This window comes from Silurus aristotelis (assembly GCF_946808225.1).
Source record: "Silurus aristotelis genome assembly, chromosome: 4".
Classification (NCBI taxonomy): Eukaryota; Metazoa; Chordata; class Actinopteri; order Siluriformes; family Siluridae; genus Silurus; species Silurus aristotelis.
The window spans coordinates 20,602,074-20,626,387 of NC_139577.1; the positions used below are offsets into that span (position 1 = coordinate 20,602,074).

Here is a 24,314-nt window from a genome sequence, read left to right on the forward strand (position 1 = left end):
TGGATCAGAGGGCTAGGGCTCAAATATAATTTTGTAACATAATACCTCTTTCAGGTCACCCAGCGTTGATAAGTTGTTACAACATTAGCTCAAAACAAACCCGCTAACTTCCTTTCCATGTGATTTTAAAAGATAAAGGTAAGTAATAAAACCCACTATTCGCATACTGTTATTAAATCATTAAATGTATCTTAAAGCAGGGCATGAAAAAAAACTAAACACGATAAACACATTAGTGCCAACATGTGCCTTAGTTCTCTGAGAAACTTTTGTTATTTGTTACACTGTTTACTCGCTCTCAGAAATTGCAGCACAGGTTCTTTTGCGTCTTTTGTTCAGTGATGTCGATCCTCTTACCTGCTTATACAGCAAAAAGCCACCAGTCGAAAGAGATCGGCAAAGCTGATCCCCGACCCTTCCAAGGAGAAGGCTGAAATACGCACATACATACACACAAGAATTACTACTAGCACTAGTAATGCACAACAAAGCTAGAAAAGTTTGGGTTTGCTCCGCTGTGAAAGTCCACGTATGCACAAGTACCACCCTCTCTTAGTGAAATATGGGACAAATACAGGGAGAGGACCAAATCTGGGTTAATGCAAAACAGATGTGCTAACTGGCAGCAAGTTACTGTGGAAATGTCATTATTCCTGTTGTTCAGCTTTAATAAACGTTGCAATTGTCAAAGAACAGACTACAATATTCACAACAAAAGATGGGACATGATCAGTTTTAGCTTTAATAAAGGCATACAGTATTTTCCCACCTTAACCATATAATTTCAACCTTGTATTGTTGCTGCCGTTGTAAATGTTGTAAGCAGAATGTGAACCAATACGATTGCTGTCTTATAATGTAGGTATGCAGTAACAAACAATTATTAATACAATAAGTGTATAGGATACAGTAATACCCTTTGTGTATGATAAAAAAAACATCTTAACATTAAACTCTAACACTAACTACTTGCCTGTAACACAGCTGGAAATAAAAATAAAGCACTAACAGCACACAGTCTGAGAACACTAAGCCACACAGCTAAATCAAGTTCACACAGAGTCATTGTGATGCCCAGACAAGCACAATGGATCGATAAAAGGGACGAGTAGACAGGTAAAACCAGTCAGTTTTTTTTAAGTTGTAGGCGAAAGGAAGTGAAAAAAGAAAGGAGATGTTCAGAGTTCTCTGGCACTTTGTAAACTCACTGTACTGGCTCTCTGTCACTGGGAAGTCCCCCACAGTCACTGGAGCACTGTCTGCGTCCATACGCAAGGAAATCACCTTCTTCTGGAGTTTAGATGACCGTCTCACCAAAAATGTCTACAGTACATCACATACGCACAGAAACAGGACAAAAGATAAAAGGCAAACATTACACTAATGGTGCACACTGTGTTGTGCTACTCTAAGTGTGATTAAGATTTTAAATGTCACTCAGGTCAAGTTGTGCAATGCAAGATCATGAGTTTAGATATGGAGAGCAAATTCAGCAGTTAAAAAAAATAAAAAAATGCTCACTATACTATATACTACTCTGATGTCAAAACGTGCGTAATATTTTCCGCTCTTCAGATTATAATATTCAATAGCCATATAAAACAGAAATTTCGGAAACATCAGGAATTTCATTAGCCCAATTGTAACATGCCAGTATGCATGCTACTCCAAGTACATTCCAATTATTTATATATAACATTTATATACGTATATTATTGTATACATTTATCATCGATCGAAACCATAAAATCGCTTGCTTCAAAAATGAGCTTACTCCTAAATCTTGCTTACGGCAAGCAAAAAAATTCGAAAGCGTATTGTATTATTATTCTGTAACAATGATTCATCTACTTCTCACTCAATACACCTGTATAATAAGCCATTACTAAATATACACTCCTGTGAATAACAATTCCAAATCAGTGCTTAAATGTAGCCGTATAATGTTAATGATAAATAAATGCTAAAATAATAGGAATTAAATATTGTTGTAACTGTTCAGTTTCAGAGCAAAAACAATACAGAGCAATAATAAAAAGAGTGAACATAACTAAACTCAATTAAAACATTATACAGATGTTCCATACGTATCCTCTGTACATGTAATGTAACTTGATGTAACCTGACACCAAAATATATATATATATATATATATATATATATATATATATATATATATATATATATATGTGTGTGTGTGTGTGTGTGTGTGTGTGTGTGTGTGTGTGTGTGTGTGTGTGTGTGTGTGTGTGTGCAACAAGCTTACCCCTGGTGGCTGAGGCTGTAGGATGCGTTTCGCTTCTTCATCGCTGAGTGGCAGTAAAAGCCAGACTGGGTGTGTGTGTGTTAGTCTGTCCAGCACGCTCATATGCCGCTGTAGAGAGTCGTAGCCAGAGTCCCGGACCCCTGCTGCTCCAGTGCAGACTGAAGACTGCAGGAACAGACCACTCACCTCCCCCGCTAGACTACAGAGAGAGAAATATGTTAATGGGTTGCAGTGTCTGTCAGTGGAAAACTGGCCTGTCATATCTGATGTTCATAGGACCATCAGGAACAGTACTCCCCTGACCGTGCTCCCGAAGCACTGCTGCATAGCTTAACGTTTTCTCTACTCTGTTTGATAACTTGCTATATATAGATGAGTTAGAAAAGAGAATTGTAAAATGTGTAGTGCAGATGTGCTTCAGTTGCATGACAAAAAACTGCTAGCTCAGACTACCCTCCTGATGTGCCTCACTAGTGCGTATTAAATCTTTGTTATTTATCTGCTACAAGACACTGAGTCTGGGTCATAAACTGTAAGACTATCACTTAGAGAACTGTTGTGAATACACACACACACACACACACACACACACACACACACACACACACACACACACACACACACACACACACACTATATTGTACAGTATACTACACACAAACTATAAGTCTAGTCACAGAGTGAATGTTTCACAAAAAATATGCATAACTAGGCCAAAGACATTTTGAAAAGTCCCATTAGTATAGAATTCTAACAAAATTTCAATCACAATGAATATTACAAAACCTGGGATTCCCTGCATATGAAAAACAATAAACATAAATATGTATTTTACTATGCAGAGGAGCTGAAGTGGAAAATGCCACCTAGTGGGCAACAAATACATAAAACACTAATATCAAATCTTTTTCTCTTCTGTTTTTATGGCAATCATTACATAAAAAAGGTAATTACCATAATTTTAGTAGAAGGCATTTACAATACACGTATTTTTTTATGATCTTATATTCGTGAAATACTTAAGCACATAAAAACACCTTAATGCATGATTTATGCTATACTTTAAATTTAGCAACTAAAAGCAAACCTTTTGGCACTTTTATTTCTTCTTTATGTTATAAATAAATATGACTCCTACATACACGCCTCAAAACTACAGCGAATTTAAAAGTTCTTGTTATCCATGGGCAAACATGCCACTGTCAATAAACTGGACAAGAATCATCCCCATTTTAATACAGACTACAGTTAATTTACTACATAAAAAACCCCATCAAATATAAGTAAACATAATAAATAAATAAATAAATATATATATATATATATATATATATATATATATATATATATATATATATATATATATATATATATATATATATCAGAAACAGAATCAGAAACAGAAATTGGTTCCAGCCGTTAGATATATAGATATCTTCTCAGAAGTCAGGATGAGTACGAATGTGAGAGTGCGAGACAGTAAACGATCAGGAGGAAGCAAGGAAAAGAAAGAATATGAGAAAAAGACAGTGTGAGAGTTCGAAACAGCTCACCCTTGTAGAAGCTTTGTGTCTGGCTCTCGTGCTGTTTGAACCATCTCCTGCTTCAGCTCTGAGATCTCAGTGGAAAAAGAGTTGATCAGCTACAGAGAGAGAAACCCAGCAGTGTTAAAGACCTGTAACATGTTCATGTGCACTTGTGCGTGCGTGTGTGCGTGCATGCAGCAAAAATGATTTTGCAAACTCAGATGTTAGTCACTGCTCCTCTAAACCCAATCCAGAGCTGCTTCCCTCTTATGCACATTTACCCTAGATTCAGAGAAAACAAAACCTAAAGTCAAATTGCAAATCCAATTAAGTGGAAATTAGGAATAATTACATCATATATACGAAAACAATAAACGAAAACAATACTATTGCCGGAAGTCTACTTCAGCAAATCAGATGCCGCATACTGGAAGTCTGAGATCAGGATTTATTTATGTCTTTGTGCTTAATGATCACACAAAGGAGAAATGAAAGTTGGGTTTAGTCAAGACTACAATGTAAGTGTCGTGAAAACTGGAACGTTTTTTTTTTCTTTATGTGTTCCGGTTAAAAAGGATCAGTTGGTGTTGTGTAAATGTTGTATGTTGGTTGAACTGACCAGAACTCAGATTTACATAACATTCTAACTTAGTCGGTTTACCGGAAAACAAGAATACGTTTTGTTAGCAACAGACTAGCTAATTCTTAGCAAATTACTAACACTAGCAATTATTAATTCATGAATTCATTTTTTTTTTATCCTTTTTTAAACAGCAAACTGTCTGGTCTGCATTCTTTGAATTTGCAGTGTGATTAGTTGCTAGCAAATGTAAAAAAAAATACTTCGCATGTGGATTTCTGTGCAGAAATTTCAGCCTGTTGGAAAGGTTTATGTTCCATTGTGAGTTTTTTGTACTCACATGGGAATTGGAGAATAAAGGCTTTTAATATTAGGCAGTTTTTTAAATGACATTATTGTGCTCAAAATCTATAGGGACTTTTCAATTGCACTAGAAGAGCAGTGCTGTTCAATACCAACAGGGAGCAGTGTCTCATCACTCTCTCTCTCTATGTCCGGATTGGCCTGTTTTAGAGTCTAGTATGATGACAAAGGTTTAGTAAAAACAGACATTAGTATGGAGCCCCAAAAAGAAATTCAGAATTAAATATTTAAGCAAATTGTTATTTCTTGAAGCAAACATTTTTTCTGAGCCAGCAAATTTCACTTACACCCTAGATTTACCCCACAATCCTAGTCAGCAAACCACAATTACACCCTAGTCTCTTGTACACTGCCTGCAGCTCACAGCCCCCAAAGAAAACAAAACAAGACAAAAGGCAATCCAGTATTAAGATTATTGTTTTAAGCATGTCATTTAATATCTAAAAAAAATGCTACTTAGCTGGCAGATGACAGAAACATGTCAGGAAAAGAATCTACACATTAGTGTTTCATACTGTAAGCAGTGGAAAATAGTTTTGCACAATTCCTTGGAAAGACCCGGTTTCCACGAGATCAGCAAATATTTGTAATTTTAGGTAATCTATAGAAGAAAATGTAAGCTAAAAATGAAGACAATTAAGAAGAAACTGAGAAAATGTATGACAGATTTAACATTAAATGCAGCACATTCCTCAGGGCTAACATCAGTGAAAGGGAATAGTATAATTTACAAGTAATACAATAAACAGGCTTTTATATAATGAAAAAAAAAGGACAGAGGATGAGAAGAAGACTCCAAAACATTAAATGAATAAAACATCCATGTGAAGGCTGCTAGGCAGAGTTTATGTGTCCAAGATTTTGCATTTAACAAAGATTAACTAGGAAGAAAAAAAACCCTCAATGTTTTTTTTTTTTCCTGCTGTAGGAGATTTAAAAGGAAAGTATGATGCATGTGAGGCTGGCAAACTAGTGACTGGCACCTTTTTCAAAAGGTCAAAACTCACTCTCTCACACTCTCTCTCATACACACTCTAATGAGCTCCATGATTTAGTCATAGGCTGTGTGGGCATCCAAAATAGCAGCCCAGACCTCTGCAAATGACATATTCTTGGACACGTTGTTAACTTTTAGAAGACACCCGAGATAGTCTAAACAGAACAAATGAATAACTGATTGTGGAAATCCTCCACACACACAAAAGAAAAGAAAAAAGTAGCGAGAGGATTTTTGTTAAATAGCACTGAGAGGAAAAAAAAAGGGGTAATAGAGCTGTTGTTCGTTCAGCTCCGTAATCCTCGCTAAAATCCACTCTAATCAAAGAAAATCTTCAGAAGTGTGCACGGCTGAATTATTCAAGACTTTGGCTGCAGCAAAACTCCGAACTGAATCACAGCCAGAGACTTAAGTCAGTGAGTAAAACTTCCTTCATAAAACAGAGATTACATCACACTGTACAAAACAAAAGAAACATGAAGTGAAGGCTTCAGTATATCTGGCCTTGGAATATCTGATTGATAAAGGCGGTCCTTACAGACAACACACATTCAACTTTGAACCATATGCTAAAAGAATTATTGTAAAGTACTGCACATCTGAACCTCAAGCACTCGAGTTGGGTAAAATAACATTCCAGAGGTTTACACCAAATACTGAGGGAGCTGTGAGTGGTGTGTATTTCTGTCCAGCTCTAAAATCAGACAGCTTTAAGAACTACACATGGTGTGGAATGAAGTGCAAAAGAGCCATTAAACAAAGATACATGGACATAACAGCAGCATAACAGCACAAGCGGTCAAAGTCCTAATATACCATCCTAATATACAAAAGTGCTTACAAATATGTTATTTCATTTTTTTTACAACAATTTATTAATGATCAGTTCTCATATTTGTAAGCGAAGTAATTAATGAAGTGATAACTGGCAGAGTAATAACTGTGGACCGGCTGGTTTTCGGACATTCTCACTGGCTTCAGCCCCAGCATGGAGGCAGCACACCAACAGCAGACTAAACAGGCTGCTTCAAACCAGGAAGCACTTCCAACTACAAAGAGAACAGTTCTTTGTGAATTCTGTTTATATAATTACTGAAAGAAGATGGCCAATTTAACTCCTGAAGCATACCAAAGCATTTTGCAGTTCGCAAGAAAGCTGATGTAAACTAGATACTGGTACCTTAAAAAAGCTGCCACTGCGGTCCATTTGGCAGGACTTCACCGACGCGTCTGCGGCCATGCTGGCGTTCTGCCTGTTTGGCTGTGTGCTGCTGCCAGGGCTCTGTAAAGCATAAACACACCGTTTATCTGAGAAAATTCCAGCTTATACCAAAAGAGCAGGTCAGAGTTCTGAAGATCAGATGGAAATCCGACAGACGGAGCAATTGCTGCTCGCATACTCCTGAACAAAAAATGACTTTGTAGAGTCCTCTCATCTCTCAATGTTTATTTTTTTGCTGCATGGAATGTATGCCAAACTCAAACCATCCTAAACCATCCACAAAAAGTTCTTCTCTACACACACAAGATCCACCCCTTCTTGTAAAGAGTGCTTCAAAAGTAGGTGCTTGTTGTGATGCATTGTGAATCATCTCCCATAGGCAATTTTGTGGACCACAAAAAGAAAAAGAAAAAAAAAATCTAAGCAAAGCAACGAAAAGCCAAAAGGCAACTTTGGGCTCTTGTGCAGTTGTACATGAGTGGGGCTTTTTTTTCAAAAGCTTAAGACAGAAACATGTCTGGAACGTTAGCCTGGGGGAGGACTTCAAGTAGTAGGTTAGAGGTCAAACCTTGTACACAAACAGAGAAGGTAAAGATGAACAAATGGAGAAGTGCTCAAAAACAGTTCATTCTCAGGCTAGTGAAATACGACAGTGAGCAACTCATGAATGTACAACTTTATTACCGGTTTGCAGCCTGGCATAGAGAAGTTCAGACATGACATCATGAAGCACAAATGTCTAGATATTCTAATGAAGGTTTATGCCACTGTCTGTACTTGTTGCACTGAAATGACTGGTTTTCTAAACTGCTGTCATCTAATACAGAACTTACAGAATACAAAAACTTGCATTAGCAAGAATTCTTCTTTCTATTTCCTGTCTAGCATCATTAGAAATTACCCAGAAATGTGCTTTGCACACCTTAAATTCCATATGCCTGTGGCTGTTGTTAATGATGAATGAGAATAACTCAATTAGTAAATATGATTCTCACTGGCTGGAAATCAAGCCACATCTGATCAACTTCCACATGTTGAAAATCCTCGACACTCAGAAGACTTTGATCCAGCACAGCTGTGCGCAACATATGCACGACAACTTCCTTCGTTCCTCCAGTACAATTCACAAAACCTCTAAAACGCAGTACAACCACTTTCGGTATTATTGTCAACAAAAGAAACAGAGCAGTTTTGTTTTTCTATACTCCTTTACTGGTGTGTGTTTTTTGTGGGTAATACACCGTTTTTTCTTAATTTGTAGCGTGTACTAAGTCTTTTCCCTCACCTCCTTTCCTCAAATGATCACATCTTTTCCTTTTCTAGACTACAGTTAAATATCCAGCATGAAGCTGCAGAGAAACATAGACACACAGATCTGCCTGTAGTCTTGTTTGTTTTATAAAACCAAAGGAAAACAGAGGCTTGCTTTTCAATATTGTGACGCATGTTTTAGGAAATGATTGCTGCATCGGGGGGAGCAAGAGTTCTGCCTGTCCTAGAGACATTTCCTGAAAAGCATTTAGCCCCTGCTGATGGACACATGCCAAGTCTCTTTCTTATGGCACGGTTATTTACCTCTTGTGCAAGACATCAACACACATTCATACTAGAATTAACAAAATCAAACCAGTTTAAGATAGCCTTTGTGTTTTTTCTGGGTTGAACCCATTTGCTCTCTAACACAACACATACATGCAATCCGCCCACCAAGTGTTAGGTAAACAGGAAGGCCTCTAAACTGCCAAGCAGAATAAACATTGGGGAAAGTCATTACTTGGGTAAGTGGAGACCAGAAACCCACTGATATGGTCAAGAAGTCTAACAAAACACATACTTTATCTTAACCTATACATATGAATAAAGAGAAACATCTTTTAGAGACATTAAGCCTTAATAATAGTCAAGTCAAGAAGCTTTTTATTGTATTTTCAACCATATACAGCTGACGCAGTACACAGTGAAATGAAACAACGTTCCTCCTGAACCCTGGTGCTACATACAACAACATAGAGCTACATCACAGAAAACACAGGGCTAAGGACTAGTAAGTGTCCTCGCCACATAAACTGCAAATAACGTTTAGCCATTTAACCGATAACATCCAAAAAACATAGAGAAAATAATCAATGACAGAGCAGTGCAATGGGTCTAAGAGAAGTCCTTTAATATTTTCCCACATCATCATGCCCGGAATGTTGTTCTCTTAAACAACAGCAATATTTCAATTATTATTATTTTTTTTAATTATTAATGAATGACACACAGTACTGTTTATATATGTATATATATTAATAACTGTTTATAGTTACATTTAATGTTGTGGAATGTTCATTCAAAAGTTAGTTCCTTTAGTATTATTATTTACTTTACAGGAGCTATAAACAGTCACCCCTTCCTCAGCCTTGTGACTGAGCAACAAAAATGCACCATTTTTGTTACTGCTTTTGAATTGTTTTTGGATCTGTCAGTCACCCAGGTGATGGTACACTACGCAAACTACAGTGACAAAGACTGCCTGCTATGTGTAAGTGAAAGAGTGTCTGAGTTTGTGTGCACGCCAAAGGAAGGCTCTGTTTAGAAACACAAAGGCACATCTGAGCTGCATATCACAGACTCGCTCTGTCTTCAGAAACACTCTTCCAATACATACACACACACACACACACACACACACACACACACACACGCACACACACGGCAGGTGCAAAGAATCACTAAGGCCCATGGCAGTTTTCTTGGCAGCGATCAACGAGTTTTTTGAACGGAAATTGGAAGAAGAGACAATTAAAGAGACGTGTTTTAAATCAACACATCAGCTACATATAGAGATTTGGAAACTTCTTATTCGCTCTCATACATAATGAAAAACACGTTTGTAAAGGGTGTGCCCTTGTGTGCATGTTTTTGCAGCTGCAGTTTTTCTGATGAATGGCACAAATTGGCCAAAATATGCTCAGTTTAAAAAAAGATCCCTGTTTGTCATTACTGTTATAACTCGTCTAAAAGGGTAGCTGAGGGCTGGACGACAATTCAAAGCCGATTGATCTGGTATGCAATAAGCCAGAGAAAATATTTCCCACTGCTGGCACGCATGTTCACAAGCAAAAAAAACAAACAAAAAAAACCTTCAGAACAAATAAATAAATAGGTGAGTCCTGTACTGCGCCCTAGGACGACAGATTATTATCTACATTAAAGAAACAAGCTACAGTAAAATAAACTCAAAATATCCGTCAGGAAATCTGTTGCAAACTTGCCTTTAATAGTGATAAAAGAGTCCAGTTTAAATAACACCCATAGCAAAACACTCAAATAATTATGCCCTATACAGGCAAAGAAATCATTTCTGAATGACTACACCCTCCACATTTATATATATATATATATATATATATATATATATATATATATATATATATATATATATATATATATAATATTATTATTTTTTGTTGTTGCAAAATTTAACTAAATTTGTCTTCAAAATCTGTATCAAGAACTCAAACCCTGGACTATTTAAGGAATTCAAGGTGGTACATCATTACATTTAATTTCTTTATACTTCAGAGAAATGAGTGGCGGCCTGGAAAAAACCCTCCCTAAATCTAAACTTTATAAACCTTTTGAAACCTAGAGGTTTTACAGAACTGAAAAAATCGTTTGCTATTTTTGTAGACTCACATTTGTTAAATTAACTCTTTATCTACATTATGTAATCTGTGATGTCAGTAAGTTAAGAACATTTGGGGACATATCTTTTGTCCTCTTAAACATGTCAAGTATGCTAAAGAAAGAAAATGGTTTATTGCATTCAGTCCCCGTTTCATCTAACTGGTTTTCCCCGCACATATTTTTTCCTTCATCCTTCCAGACACTGGGCCCAGACTATGCCAAGCTTGTCATTCACTTTTTGTTTTTTATAGGTTAACATACGAATTCTGAACATAACATAACACATAACATAACATTTTGTGTCTGCTAAAATAAAGAACAGAATACAAATTCAGCTTTACAGACACTGCCTTTCTTTCTCAAGATAGTGTACAGCAAAAATCTCAATCTTTCACAAAAAAAAAACCAGGAAGTCTATCAATATGTATGATGTAAAATTATACAATTAAATTACATACATGGAAATCTGAACCCCCTCATATCCAGATGCACAACTCAGATTAAACTGTTTAAATCATCTCAGTCCATTTGATGAGGAAACTTTGTTTGTACCCCAACTACCGTAGTAAAGCAAAAAAAAGGAAATCAAACTCAATACCTATTATTTTGGGAAGGAGTACTCCAGCTTTACACTGAAGCAGAACTAAATTCCGGAAGTGACAGGTTTAATAGATTCGCTTCTTGTCGAGTTCTTCTAGTACCTGCTATATCTACTATAACTCCTAATACAATGAAAGAATGTAGATTTTTCCATTAGAGTTAATACAATACTTATTACATATTATAAGCGGTATAATTATTATAATATAATTCACAAATCACCTAAATAATATAAATGTAGGCGTACATTCAGTTACACGGTGGCCTTTTCAGTTCCTCAGCATTTAACAGAACCACCGGTACAGAAAACAGCTGCTGATAGAAATCATGAATCTAGTGTTAAATGCCTACTAGTGCGAACAAAGTCAGTTTTCTAATGCTTGGGGGTTCTTGATCCTTATCTGTGAGGTTTAAAAAACATCCTGCCATTAATGCTAATGACATCAGGGAGTTAATACACATAGAAACCCACTGCAGGCCTGGACTTGCACACATGTACAGGACAGTCTAAGAGATACACACAAAGCAGTAGACACCAAAGCGAAACACTCACATACATTCACAAACAATGAAAGTCCACAGTGAGAAAGTACATCCTTCTGTAAATATACTGTATTTTTTTTCTGGCCAGGCCTTTAGGCAAATAGTGTAGGTGTGGCATAATAAAAAGAAAAGTGGTTTTACGGCCCAGATTTTGGCTAATGAAGGCTGAAGCTGTCCGTATTTTTTCATTAGGTTCTTAATGCTATGGCTTTCTGTCTAATTGGAGCACCATAAAATAAACTTGAGATGTGGTCTGCACAGACAGAAGAGGGATGGCTTCCCAGAGCAGCTTGGGTTACATCAGTATCCCACACAGGAAGTGGAAGACATGGCAAGAAATGTATTTCTTGTACACACATGCAGCGGGAATGTTCCTATACGCAGCCCGGAAGTTCTTATATAATGTAAAACACATTGGGTTTCTGTTGAGTTGCAATCTCTGTGTGGGATTGACATAACAGACAAACAAAAAGAATACAATTGCTAAGTTTTCATAGGTGAAATTTGTATGTTAGCACACTCAAAATGATTAAACGCAAATTTGCACCTAAACAAGCACATCTCTCCCAAAACACATACCCCCATTCACTACATAAGATGTCCATGGCTTATAATGGTCGGACCAAGGACTAGCACATGTACTGATGGAGTAATAATAAAATAGTTCAGCCAACACTTCACAGGATGTGGGAAGCAAAACCTATCCAGCATTTCCCAGACACAGCTCCAGCAATTCAGATCGAGTCAGGAAATAATTCACATGTAATGGCAAAATCATACAGTAACCTATAACACATTAATAGCAGTAAGGTTTATTTAATATTTTCTCATAGTTGGTTTATTGCTGCTCTCATTCACTCTGAGCTTCTGCTTCTTCAGACACCTTCTACCTGGACAGTAAAGGTTTCAAGGTGATTAGTTTTAAGTGGTCCTACAGAAAACCTTTTGCCATGTTGTCTGGTGCTCACTAGGTCAAAACAGCACTAGATCCCACAGCCAGATGGGCTCACAGATAAATGAGCCCACAGCCTTCTTTCCCTGGGAATGAACAAAAATGACCATGTTCTCAGTCAATCACAGCAACAGTAGCCAATCACAGATGCCTATGAGTGGCATCCTCAGAGTGTATTGTGCTGTATTGTGAGTGGGAGTTTGAAAACATGATTTGCCCTGTCTCTGATTAAGCACACATGGGATGTCTTCTAGCAGCTCGGTTTGTAGTTACTGTATGAGTTGGCTGGTGGGTGGGAACTATCAAGATCAAATTAGCAAAACAAACAGGATTTCTATATCTCTAAGTGTTCTTTTTTCTCTTTCTACAAATCTACTAAATCCAATAAAAAAGTGGAATTCTTCTCCTACACACAGTTGGCATGTAAGTCAATACAAATGACGCATGAGGAGCACATGCAGGGTTATAATCCCTGGTGTTCTGCATGTTCAACTTCAAGTGTTGGCTGGTGGGAAAACAGATAGAGCTGTCTTTTAGACATTTGCTGCAGTAAATTTGCTGCATTGTTTCTTGCACATAGAACCATTCAAATGTTCACACAAGTTGAGAGCTACTACAAGTAAAGCAACACTTTCTGTGGCAACGGGAAACTTTCTTTTTGATTTTTTAACATTGCTACCACAAATTCTAAACATATACAGGTTTCACAATATGTAGTCTATTCTAGATTTAGAAATGTTGTCTATATATTTTGGGATACAATGTAACATTATATTATACTAGGGTCTACACATCCTATATACGTTTCTAGAAATGAATCAAGGTGTCAATCTGCAGTGAATCTATTTAAATGCTTAATTCCTAGTATCCAATAACAAAATCATATTAATGCTATTTACTTTTAGATGTCAGTGGCACCTGTATACAGTTTTTGTTGTGTTTGGTAAAGACTTGTGAAAGTAAACAACAACAACAAAACAATAATGTGGATATGACCTGATCATAAATTAGGCAAAAAAAAAGTCCTGTCCCTCCCCGGTAACTTAAACTTACACAACTTAAGTTGTCACACTTCCTTACAAATATTAATACATAATAAATATATGTAGGAACCATTAAAATCTTTTGCATAGTGTGTTTCTATAGATGCTATTCCTAGTTTGTTTGTTTTGGTTTGGTTTGTTTAAGTTGACAGTTTCCTGGTTTCACTATTTTATTTTTATCCAGTGTTATCTGTATAAGTTGTATATTAAATGTAATAACACCACACCTCAAAATGACAGCAGTGTTGTATCTATTGTATGTCTGAACTACTGTATTCCACTATTGCACACCTGTAGGAGAAAATGAAATTCTTATTTCCCAGCCAGCAGATTTGAAAATGATGTAGTGTATAACACACAGTGACAACTAAGTGAACTTCCTGGGCTTGTTACCAAATTGCTGTGGTTCAGATTTCATTAGACACTATGATGAGACACTCTGCAAGGCAACTTGCCAGTTCTTTCACTAAGGGAACCCTGGAAATTGTTTCTCTATAAATCTATGCTCTGTGACTCCTTATTCCTTATTACTAACAAAAACAGCTAGGAAAAGAATGCAGGATTAACATTATGCAACCAACTCAACTGACACAGAAAAGAACATAAACACTAGTACAGGTTCAGTACAATATACCTACTAATAATCCAGATGCCTAGCATAAACCCCTTGACATGCTGTAATGCTGAATCACAACAAGACAGCCTGCTATACTCGTTTCAGCAGATACTCAATTTTCAATCTGACTAACGCCATCAATCTCTTAGGAATGTAAAAAAATCATGACATCTCCATTTCCTCAAAACAAACAACTTACACTTTGTTTTCAACCATGGTTGATGGAAAACATTGATTTATTACGTAATTACTTTGTATAAAAAAACTTTTTATTACGTGCTTCGGGCTTCCTGATCACCCTGATCTCAGATGATGTATGCGCCAGGATCCCACTGAAACCAAGTGTGTTAACCGATTTCACAGGCGTAGGAGAGACACGGACACACGGTTTAAGCAGCATATCTATTTTCTTAGCGCTATAGAAAAACAGCATGTCACTTTGGCCTGTATGAATAGAAGCACTGACTTCCGAGTTTAAGCTCAACCATATAATTATACGAATTCAATTCTTAAGGCAAAGGCATGATGTTGGTCAATCTGGCATGTTTTGATATGATTCTGATGAACTGAATTCACAATAGATTTTTTTAAATAGATCAATAATCTATTCAGAAAGACTATTTCTAGCCTAATAATTATTTCCTCTCATAATCAAATGTAAACTAGGCTATAAAACATATAACTCATTAATTGTACCAGTCATTGTTGATGGAATGTAACTTCAAGCGTGCATCTTACGTACATTTAGTCTCTTTTACCTAAAAAAAATAAACCTACAAAAATGAAAACCAAACCCTGGTTGTGATTTTTTTTTTATCTTCACCCAGACACCCTGTTTTCCACCAGATATTTCAAACCTGGGTTTTCAGGGAGAAAGAAAAATCAGTGATAAAAGACAGGTTTTCTTCTTCTTCATGATGCATTGAATATGTATCCAAATGAGACAACCATTAAACAAACACATTTCCATGTGAGATGATCCACTGAGTGTCCACAAGTTGTTTACAAACATTAACACGGGTTCGGTGAGTAAAACAGGAAAGTTTTAATCACAGGATGGTGTACAGTAAATTCGTTACACAGTGTTTCAGGTTTGTTTTTTTCCCACACTGCTTCTTTGTGTGCCTGCACTTTACTAACTGGGTACATGAGCAGGGACTGGGAGGGTTTTTTTTTTAAAGCTTACTGCAAAAACAGGTGCCGGTTCGGCATTTAAATAGCCGAAATGTACAAAGTTGGTCAAGAAACTGTGCAACAAACAGGTGCAAAGTAATTCTTATTAAATACGCGTACACAACGAGTTCAACACTGTCACAAACAAACCTTCTTTCCACTCCTTTTCCTAGGCTTGTTTTTAATCAACAATGTGTCGCAAACAACGCAGAAACAGTGACGCGGAAACAGTAGTGGTGTTTTAACTGTTTTTGTTAAAGCTTTCGGAAAGACTTCTACAGGAACATTTGTACATCTCGAACACATAATAAAGGCAGAACGCTCACCTCGGCGATGTCCGGACCCAAAACACAACTCCAACTACACGCCGTTCACAGCCCAGTTTTCCATCGCAAACACATACTTCTGTGTTACCTTCTGAGTTTGGTCCATAACTAAGCTAGGAGGAGTTCCTCTTCTAGGCTAGAGGAACGAGATCTTCCATAATGACTGGGTTCTCGTTTGGATAGAATATATGCGACCTCTCCCGGCAAAAAAGCGAGAGAGAAAAAAAAAGACAATGTCCGGAGAACAAAAGTAAATCCGCTTCGGGTTTCAGGATCACGTGGTTTCTCGGTGGAACGTCCTGGCCGGGGACGTGGTCTTTGTTTGAGTCACATCCAACTTCACTTATAAAAGCATGGCGATGTCCTAATCGACAGCCTGCTGAAGACCGATCACTCCATGCTGAAGCTAATGATTAACCAATAGACATCCAGCTGCAGTAAAACACGTCTATAAACATCAGAATAAAAAAAAAAAAAAATAAAAAACTTGCACCCTTTAATCCCTCTTAACGCAGAAGTGTTTCCATAGACTCTCTCAGTATCTCTATGGGTTCATTTCAATCGTGAACAACAATGAATTCAGCTCATTCAAATGACAAAATAAATAAATGGATAAAATAGACATGATGTTTGTGTTTATGATTACAACCACTGTTCAGTAACTCTTTAGGAACCCCACTGAGAAACAGTGTCTTCAGCAAATACTGCTATTTGTTTACACTCACACATGGTAAGTTATATTAAACAGATGGAGCCTTCTCTAGCCACCAAATATCATTTGTGGTTTTAATATGTTATAACTTTACCATTGGACTAAAAACAAATAGCCTCATTTGTGTTTGTTCGAGTTTGTTTGGCTAGTCCCGCCTTAATTCATGTGCCAAAACATATTTAATGATGATAAATAATGATACACATAACACAAGACTACACTAATGGAGGTACATTTAGATCAGATCGCAGGTAATATTTCTGACAAATAAACCATGTGCTTGATATCTGAGGTATAATGTATGTACACAATACATAAGTAAATCCGAATATTCCAGATCATATACTAACATTTATTCATCCATCTTCACTGGCTGCATATGTATCTTGAGCAAGATAGTGGGGAATCCAGGCCATATATCTGGAAACAAAGTAGGAATAGCCTGAAAGGGTTGCCACACACACACACACACACACACACACACACACACACACACACACACACACACACACACACACACACACACACCAAGTCAAGTCAAGAAGTTTTTATTGTCATTTCAATCATATATATCTGATGCATTACACAGTGAAATGAAACAACTTTCCTCCTGAACCCTGGTGCTACATACAACAACAATCACAGAAAACAGAAAACACAGGGCCCGAGGACTAGTAAGTGTCCTCGCCACATAAAGTGCATCATGTGCAACACAGGACAGTGCAAGACAACACAAGACAGTGTAAGACATTTACACAAAACAGCTCCGCCAGTAAACCTGTTGTATATTACACACTGTGGTGTGTAAGAGACATAAAGTGAACAGTAGCAAAACATTTAAATAAAATTTTGTGCAAAAGAGCAATAACAGCAATCCAGAAAATATGTGCAAAAATGGCATGTAAACATTTTATGGTAATGAAGTGATGTAATGTGAGTGGTACTGAACACATGGATGTGTGAAGTGAGTACGAGTGTGTGTTGAGTCCGGGTTGTATAGATCAGTCACAGTTGTGTGTGTGTGTGTGTGTGTGTGTGTGTGTGAGTTCAGATCAGTTCTGTGTTGACATATATACATAGGGCAAATTAAAGTAGCCACTCAACTTAACCAGGTTTTTGGTAGGTAAGAGGAAGCCGGAGAACATGAAGGACCCACACAACATATAAAACTCCACACAGACAATAACCTGAGCTCATGATTGAACTGTGGATCCTGTTGTTTTGAGATGATGCTACCCACTGTCTCACCAATTTCACTAAAATGAATAAAAAAAATATTGTTTTGCCTTTAGCATTATAGCGCAAGGTTCATTTCAAGGTGATGCTGATTGGTGACTTACTTTTATTCATATAATTTATATAGTTTGGTAGCCTACATTAGGTCTTCAATGGTAGGACAATTAATATAAGGTGTGCATTAGTAAACCAATAAATGTGTAGAGCATTAATATTTTACAAACATATCTCTGTGAATTGATTAAGTATATAATCAAAATATGTGGTGTAACATGCAAGTCTGCATCAATATAGTCAAATAACAGCCTTAAACTCTTTGTTGATTTTTTTAATTAAGTAAAATGCAGAAACAAATGTACATCCATTGACTGCCTACTGCTCTACTAGTGATCAGATTATCATTCATACTGATAACCCTTAATTATATTTTAGAGTTATAATTCCAATACCAGATTTAGCTAGAAACACTCATTCAAAAGATCAGTTACTCCTTTAAATCTTTCTTCCCCCAAAACACCTTCTGTACATTTTTAAAAAGCCTGCTAGATATATGGCTTGCACAAGGATAAGATCATAAGGAAATCAAATGAAAGTCAGCAAAATAATCTCTATTCATTCTGATGCTTGAATGAGTTCATTAACAAAATCATTAACAGAATGTTTTATGTTGTCTTCTCATATGGAATAATCATATGGAATAATGCCCTGGACAAACTCTATTGTCAATTTTTTAGAAAGGCACTTATGATCTTCACACATCCGGACAATCATATAGTGTGAAGTTTAAGCCTCACGAATGACATTTCAATTAAATTGTGTTTATAAGAATATAGGCGAGTAAAACTAGTAAAGCCAGAATACGTCTTCCAACTATTATGTATTATGTAAATAATGATAGTGAACATAATCACTAAACAAATGAAAACATTTAATTATTCAGAAAACCAAAATATGTACTGCTTTTAAATGGCTTTAGGACATAAACAAAATTGTCTACACTTTACAGAATCCAGTGAGATCCATTTTCCTTTTGTATCTTCCTTTAGAAGTCTCGATATTGTTATTTGTGGTGAGAGTAGTAAGCAGGCTGAGAAGAGCCTGGAGAGGTGGAGATATGCGCTGGAGAGAAGGGGAATGAAAGTCAGTAGGAGTAAGACAGAGTACATGTGTGTGAATGAGAGGGAGGGCAGTGGAGTGGTGTGGTTGCAGGGAGAAGAGGTGGAGAAGGTGGAGGAGTTCAGGTACCTGGGGTCAACAGTGCAAAGTAATGGAGAGTGTGTTAGAGAAGTGAAGAAAAGAGTGCAGGCAGGGTGGAGTGGGTGGAGAAGAGTGATAGCAGGAGTGATTTGTGATAGAAGAGTATCTGCAAGAGTGAAAGGGAAAGTTTATAGGACTGTGGTGAGACCTGCGATGTTGTATGGATTAGAGACAGTGGGATTGATTAAAAGACAAGAGGTGGAGCTGGAGGTAGCAGAGCTGAAGATGCTGAGATTTTCATAGGGAGTGACGAGAATGGACAGGATTAGAAATGAGTTTATTAGAGGGACAGCACATGTAGGACGTTTTGGAGACAAGGTGAGGGAGGTGCGATTGAGGGACACGGGGTACATAGGTAGAAGAATGAAGACATGCTGGTTGTTGGTTTTGAAAGAGGCAGATGTAAAGGACAGGGTTGTATGGAGACGGATGAGTCACTGTGGCGGCCCCTATTGGGAGCAGCAAATAGAAGATCTTCCTTTAGAAGTCTCACAAACAAACAAACAGACAAAAAAAATCCTAATTCACATTGAAACAAAACGTGTTTTTTTTTTATTGGAATATTACTTTTTGAAATGTGTTTGAAAACAAGATAAGACACTATTGTCACCCTTCTGTATCAGTATTATAATTAGGACACATGAATTCTACAGGAGGTTTGTAATGCTGTCTCCGCCCACTGCCTCCTTGTCTGAATGGAGCAAATCGTAGCCACTTCTTTACTACGTCTGCAAACTGGTGGTGTGTGGCCTCCTTTCCTACAGGGGTCTTCTTTAACGCTCCTGTACACAGTGTGAAAAACCTTAGTAACACATACTAGTACTAGTAACATAGGACCTAATCGCACTCAAACATCACAAACCCAATGCACGTTTTATTTAGCCTTCAAATTTATGAAACGATACCATCTTCTCGTACATAAACAACATTTCCCATGAATACTTACGAAACAAAACTCCCTGTAGTCTGGTATTTCTAAAGCTCCTTTTTTGTCCTCGACCAACCCAGTTTAGCTCGGAACCAACGCTAAAAGACAAAACTGCCTGCATCAAACGTCTAACTGCATCATCCACTGTTGCACCACCCATCCGGGAGAGGTGAGACACCTGGAGTTACACAGAAGGCATACAAATGTGAGCAAATAATTTGTGATACATAAACTATACAACAAATATATATATTTTTAAATAGTTTTTTTTTTTATAGTAGCATGAAAGGTATGAGAGACAGGTACATGTTTATGATTCATAACGTAAAGTCGAAAAGTACTACAAGGTTTAAAAATGCCAGGCAACATAAATGAACCAAATCTCAGATGATATTTTTATTGGATTTTTACCATTCTTTTCTGTGCTCCATCGTTCTCCAAATATCTCTCTGTTTCATCAAGCTGTTCCATTGTCTGTAGCGGGAGATCTATTTCCAGAGTTTCAACATCCTCCTCACACATGTGTCCTTGAATCATTACTTGAAGGTCTTTCAGTACAGCCCACTGCCTCTGTTGTTCTTCTTTTATCTCCAGCAGCAGTGAGATGATTTTTCTTTGAGACGCAGTTTCTAGTGTTTTAAAACGTAAAAGGACATGATTACGATCAGCGCTTTACCAGCTGAATTTTTTTTATTTCTTCCAGAGAGCTTCATCGATTGTGCAAAAATAAGCAATTCTGTGGAATTATCAAGCTGAACCTGTGAAAATAAAGTGTGATGCACAAATCAGTTTAAAATGTAGATGTAAACATTTACTTATAAATGATACGGACAAAAGTTTGTGGACACCTGGCCACAGGATTCATATATGCTTTTGGAAAGATGTTTCACTAGAGTTTGGAGTGCTCATTCAGCCACAAGGGTGTTAGTAAAGTCAGGTACTGATGTAGAGTCAGGAGGCCTGGGGTGCACTCAGTGTTCCAATTCATCCCAAAGGTGTTCTGTGGGTTGAGGTCAGAGCTCTATAGCAGGACACTCAAGATCTTCCTCTCCAACTCAAGTAAATCAATTTATCTTCATGTAGACGGCTTTGTGACCAGGGGATGGAACCGTCATGATGGAACACGTTTGTGTCTCCTAGTTTAGTAAAGTGCCTTCAACATGGTGGTAACATTTTCAGAGAGAATCGCATATGGTTGGAAAAGTCAAATGTCCCAATACTTTCGTCCATGTACTGTATATTTTACTTCCCGCATTCAAGTGTTAAGGAAATTTCACAATTTATCAGATATGACAGCATGTTTTACCCATTCACACATTTCAAAATGGATATTTCTTGTAGTTTATAACAGTAATTATAATTTTTAATGGTAATCAGTACAACATTTAAATTCTGTAAGTGATTGGTCAGAACGTGTTGATAAATTTTCTATAACAGCCCCGCTCCGTAGTCAGCTGTCATTCAAATAACGTTTATATTCATACACTCATTCAAATAGGAGTAAACGAGTACTTACACAGAAACAACTCATTTATAGTAACTCCCCCATGCAAACGCTCCACGTAATCGAAGCCCATTACTGAACAAAATATATTGTCATTTACCAAAGAAAAAAAAGAATTGTTAATGTGGTGACATGTTTTTAAGGAGATATAAATATTCGTGGAAGGATTCTTAAGTTACTGCTTTGTAACAGTCAGTACGTTTTCAGAATACAATGCAAGTAAAAACAGGAACTATTTAGCAATGTTATGTTCCATTGTATTAAATTTAACTCAATTTCAATCATTTTGCATGTTTACTTTTACTGCACTGAACTGTTCCTTGAAAACGCTAGAAAAAGGGAGATTCACTTATTTTGTCTTTTTGTTCACAAAGGTAAAACCATGATTAAAATGTTTACATTTGTCGGGGTTCATGACATTTTCTAACTACACATCAACTACTTAATTCACTGACATCTTTCAAAATGTAACATGGCATACGCATGTAAAGAAATCTAAAGAAAAACTGGAAATCTATCCCATACAAAGTGGCTTTATCTGCTTGTTTAATTCTTGTTTGCGTCCTGATCAATTATTTATTGTCAGGACCATTAAAAGTACTTGCCATTTTCGAGTTTGGACAATTTTTTTTTAACCAGGAGTGTTATTGGTATTATTTGTTATTTGGTACTGTATGAAGAAGTCAGGTGTGTTTGAGAAGTATGCGAGGATGGTGCAGGACATGTATGAGGACAGTGTGACAGCAGTGAAGTGTGCAGTAGACAAAACAGACGGGTTCAATTTGAAGGTGGAATTGCATCAAGGATCGGCCCTGAGCCCTTTCCTATTTGCAGTGGAAATGGACAGGTTGACGGATGAGGTCAGAAAGGAGTCTCAGTGGACTATGATTTTTGCGGATGATATTGTTATTTGTGGTGAGAGTAGTGAGCAGGTCGAGAAGAGCCTGGAGAGGTGGAGATATACGCTGGAGAGAAGGGGAATGAAAGTCAGTAGGAGTAAGACAGAGCACGTGTGTGAATAAGAGGGAGGGCAGTGGAGTGGTGCGGTTGCAGGGAGAAGAGGTGGAGAAGGTGGATGAGTTCAGATACCTGGGGTCAACATGCTAAGTAATGAAGAGTGTGTTAGAGAAGTGAAGAAAAGTGTGCAGGCAGGGTGGAGAAGAGTGACAGGAGTGATTTGTGTTGAGAGGCCAGATTGTGATCATTTGGACATGTGCAGAGGAGGGACATGGGGTATATTGGTAGGAGAATGCTGAGGATGGAGCCACCAGGAAGAAGGAAAAGAGGAAGACCAAGGAGGAGGTTTATGGATGAGGTGAGGGAAGACATGCAGGTAGATGGTTTGAAAGAGGCAGATGTAGAGGACAGGGGGGTATGGAGACAGATGATCCACTGTGATGATCCGGGAGCAGCCGAAAGAAGAAGTAGAAGAAGTGTGTGTCAGTGTGTGGTATAAGGGGAATAAACACATCACACACATTTTGAGACATACTGTTATTGGAGAGTAATGATGGGACAATGTTGTTGAGGGCAGAAACTGTAATAGGTTTATTTCTTGTAAAACATCTTACTATCCTGAACCAATCTCTAGTCTTTAAAGGTCATTATTATGGCAGTAAATGATTGTCGTTTATAAGAAGGCAGGGGTCTGTTCGTTGTTAAGTGTAAAGGTGTGCGGTGAGCTGCAGGATGAACCTCAGTGCACTCCTCTTCCCGCCTACCTGCTGAGGATGAGGATGTGTTTGCCATCAACTTTTTCTCGTCCACTGGCTCTTCGTTAGAAGACTCTGGGAAGGAGCCGACCAGGAAGTGCGGCTCGGTCCGCCGCGGGAAATCCTGAACCCTCTTCGAGTCTTCCCGTCTGGATATTTCAGCAGACAAATGGTTCATTTCTTGGGACACGGCCGAGAGTCGCTGCTGAAGTGTCTCCAGTGCCATGTCTGCCATGTGTTTGTTCACCAGCCCCTCCATCCGCCGCTCCATCGCCCACTTCGAGCTGCTCCCATTACTGCCCTCCATCAGCTTTATTTACACGAGCTTCTTATTCACCAGAGAACAAAACACTTTATAGCACATAACCCCCTTTTTTTCTGTTGGCTACAACCTATATCACAAAGACTTGCGAAGAAAAACAGGCGGAAGTGATTGTCAAACTGCCTCCAGCTCGCTAACGTTACGTCACGTTACCGCAACGTCACTGCAACGTTTCCAGAACCTGCAGAAAATACAATTCCCAGAAAGCACCGGCGCGAATACGGGACACAACCGAGACTACAAGGCAATGTTAGGGCAAAATGTTTCCAAAATTCAGGTTCAATTAAGGACTGTAAGAATTGTTCCCGTACAGTCGATTTATTTAAATTTTTTGCAGGTTCTCTGTATAGATTTAAGGCTGGAGAACCCGGAACTGTGCTGTTACACATTGCAGTCTGTTCAGCCCCATACAGATCCTGCATTTGTGTAGTTCAAGGGCAACGTGCACCCCTGATGCACCATATAGGGAACCTTTAATCAATTACTTTCTTCTGTCCAAACCTACAGTCCAGGGACATTACCTGGCAGTGCAGAGTGCATATAATAGTGTAATTTTTTATCGTGCAATTATTTTTTTTTTCCAGTTACACAATTACTATTACACTAATATACTATTACTCTTACTATTACAATTGAGCATATTGTGCTACTTTGCATTTACGCATTGCACTTTTGTATGTCAATATTGTAACCATAATTTAAAAATATATTAATAAATGTTTGTGTATGTTAATATACATATATTTGCAAAAACCTTCAAAAGC

The 24,314-nt window shown here is 37.6% G+C and overlaps 2 protein-coding genes across 2 annotated transcripts in view; both read right to left on the reverse strand.

Annotated features, from left to right (window-relative positions):
* The window catches only part of rin2a (Ras and Rab interactor 2a), a 31,510-nt gene extending 15,301 nt beyond the window's left edge, over positions 1 to 16,209 (reverse strand). Inside the window, exons 1-6 of the mRNA XM_083539468.1 lie at positions 15,880 to 16,209; positions 6,913 to 7,014; positions 3,820 to 3,908; positions 2,267 to 2,465; positions 1,209 to 1,323; positions 358 to 430 (exon numbers count right to left, since the gene is read on the reverse strand). Of these exons, the coding sequence (XP_083395594.1) occupies positions 358 to 430; positions 1,209 to 1,323; positions 2,267 to 2,465; positions 3,820 to 3,908; positions 6,913 to 6,972 (536 nt within the window). The 5' untranslated portion in view covers positions 6,973 to 7,014; positions 15,880 to 16,209. The remainder of the gene's footprint in view (positions 1 to 357; positions 431 to 1,208; positions 1,324 to 2,266; positions 2,466 to 3,819; positions 3,909 to 6,912; positions 7,015 to 15,879) is intronic.
* Positions 16,210 to 18,140: 1,931 nt separating this feature from the next.
* LOC310724965 (uncharacterized protein) lies at positions 18,141 to 23,956 on the reverse strand. The gene is made up of 4 exons (XM_083539480.1): positions 23,238 to 23,956; positions 20,424 to 20,641; positions 20,031 to 20,190; positions 18,141 to 19,866 (listed from the first exon to the last, which is right to left on the reverse strand). The coding sequence occupies exons 1-4, from the start codon at positions 23,533 to 23,535 to the stop codon at positions 19,691 to 19,693; spliced, it is 852 nt and encodes a 283-aa protein (XP_083395606.1). The 5' UTR covers positions 23,536 to 23,956; the 3' UTR covers positions 18,141 to 19,690.
* Between the last annotated feature and the right edge of the window lie 358 nt (positions 23,957 to 24,314).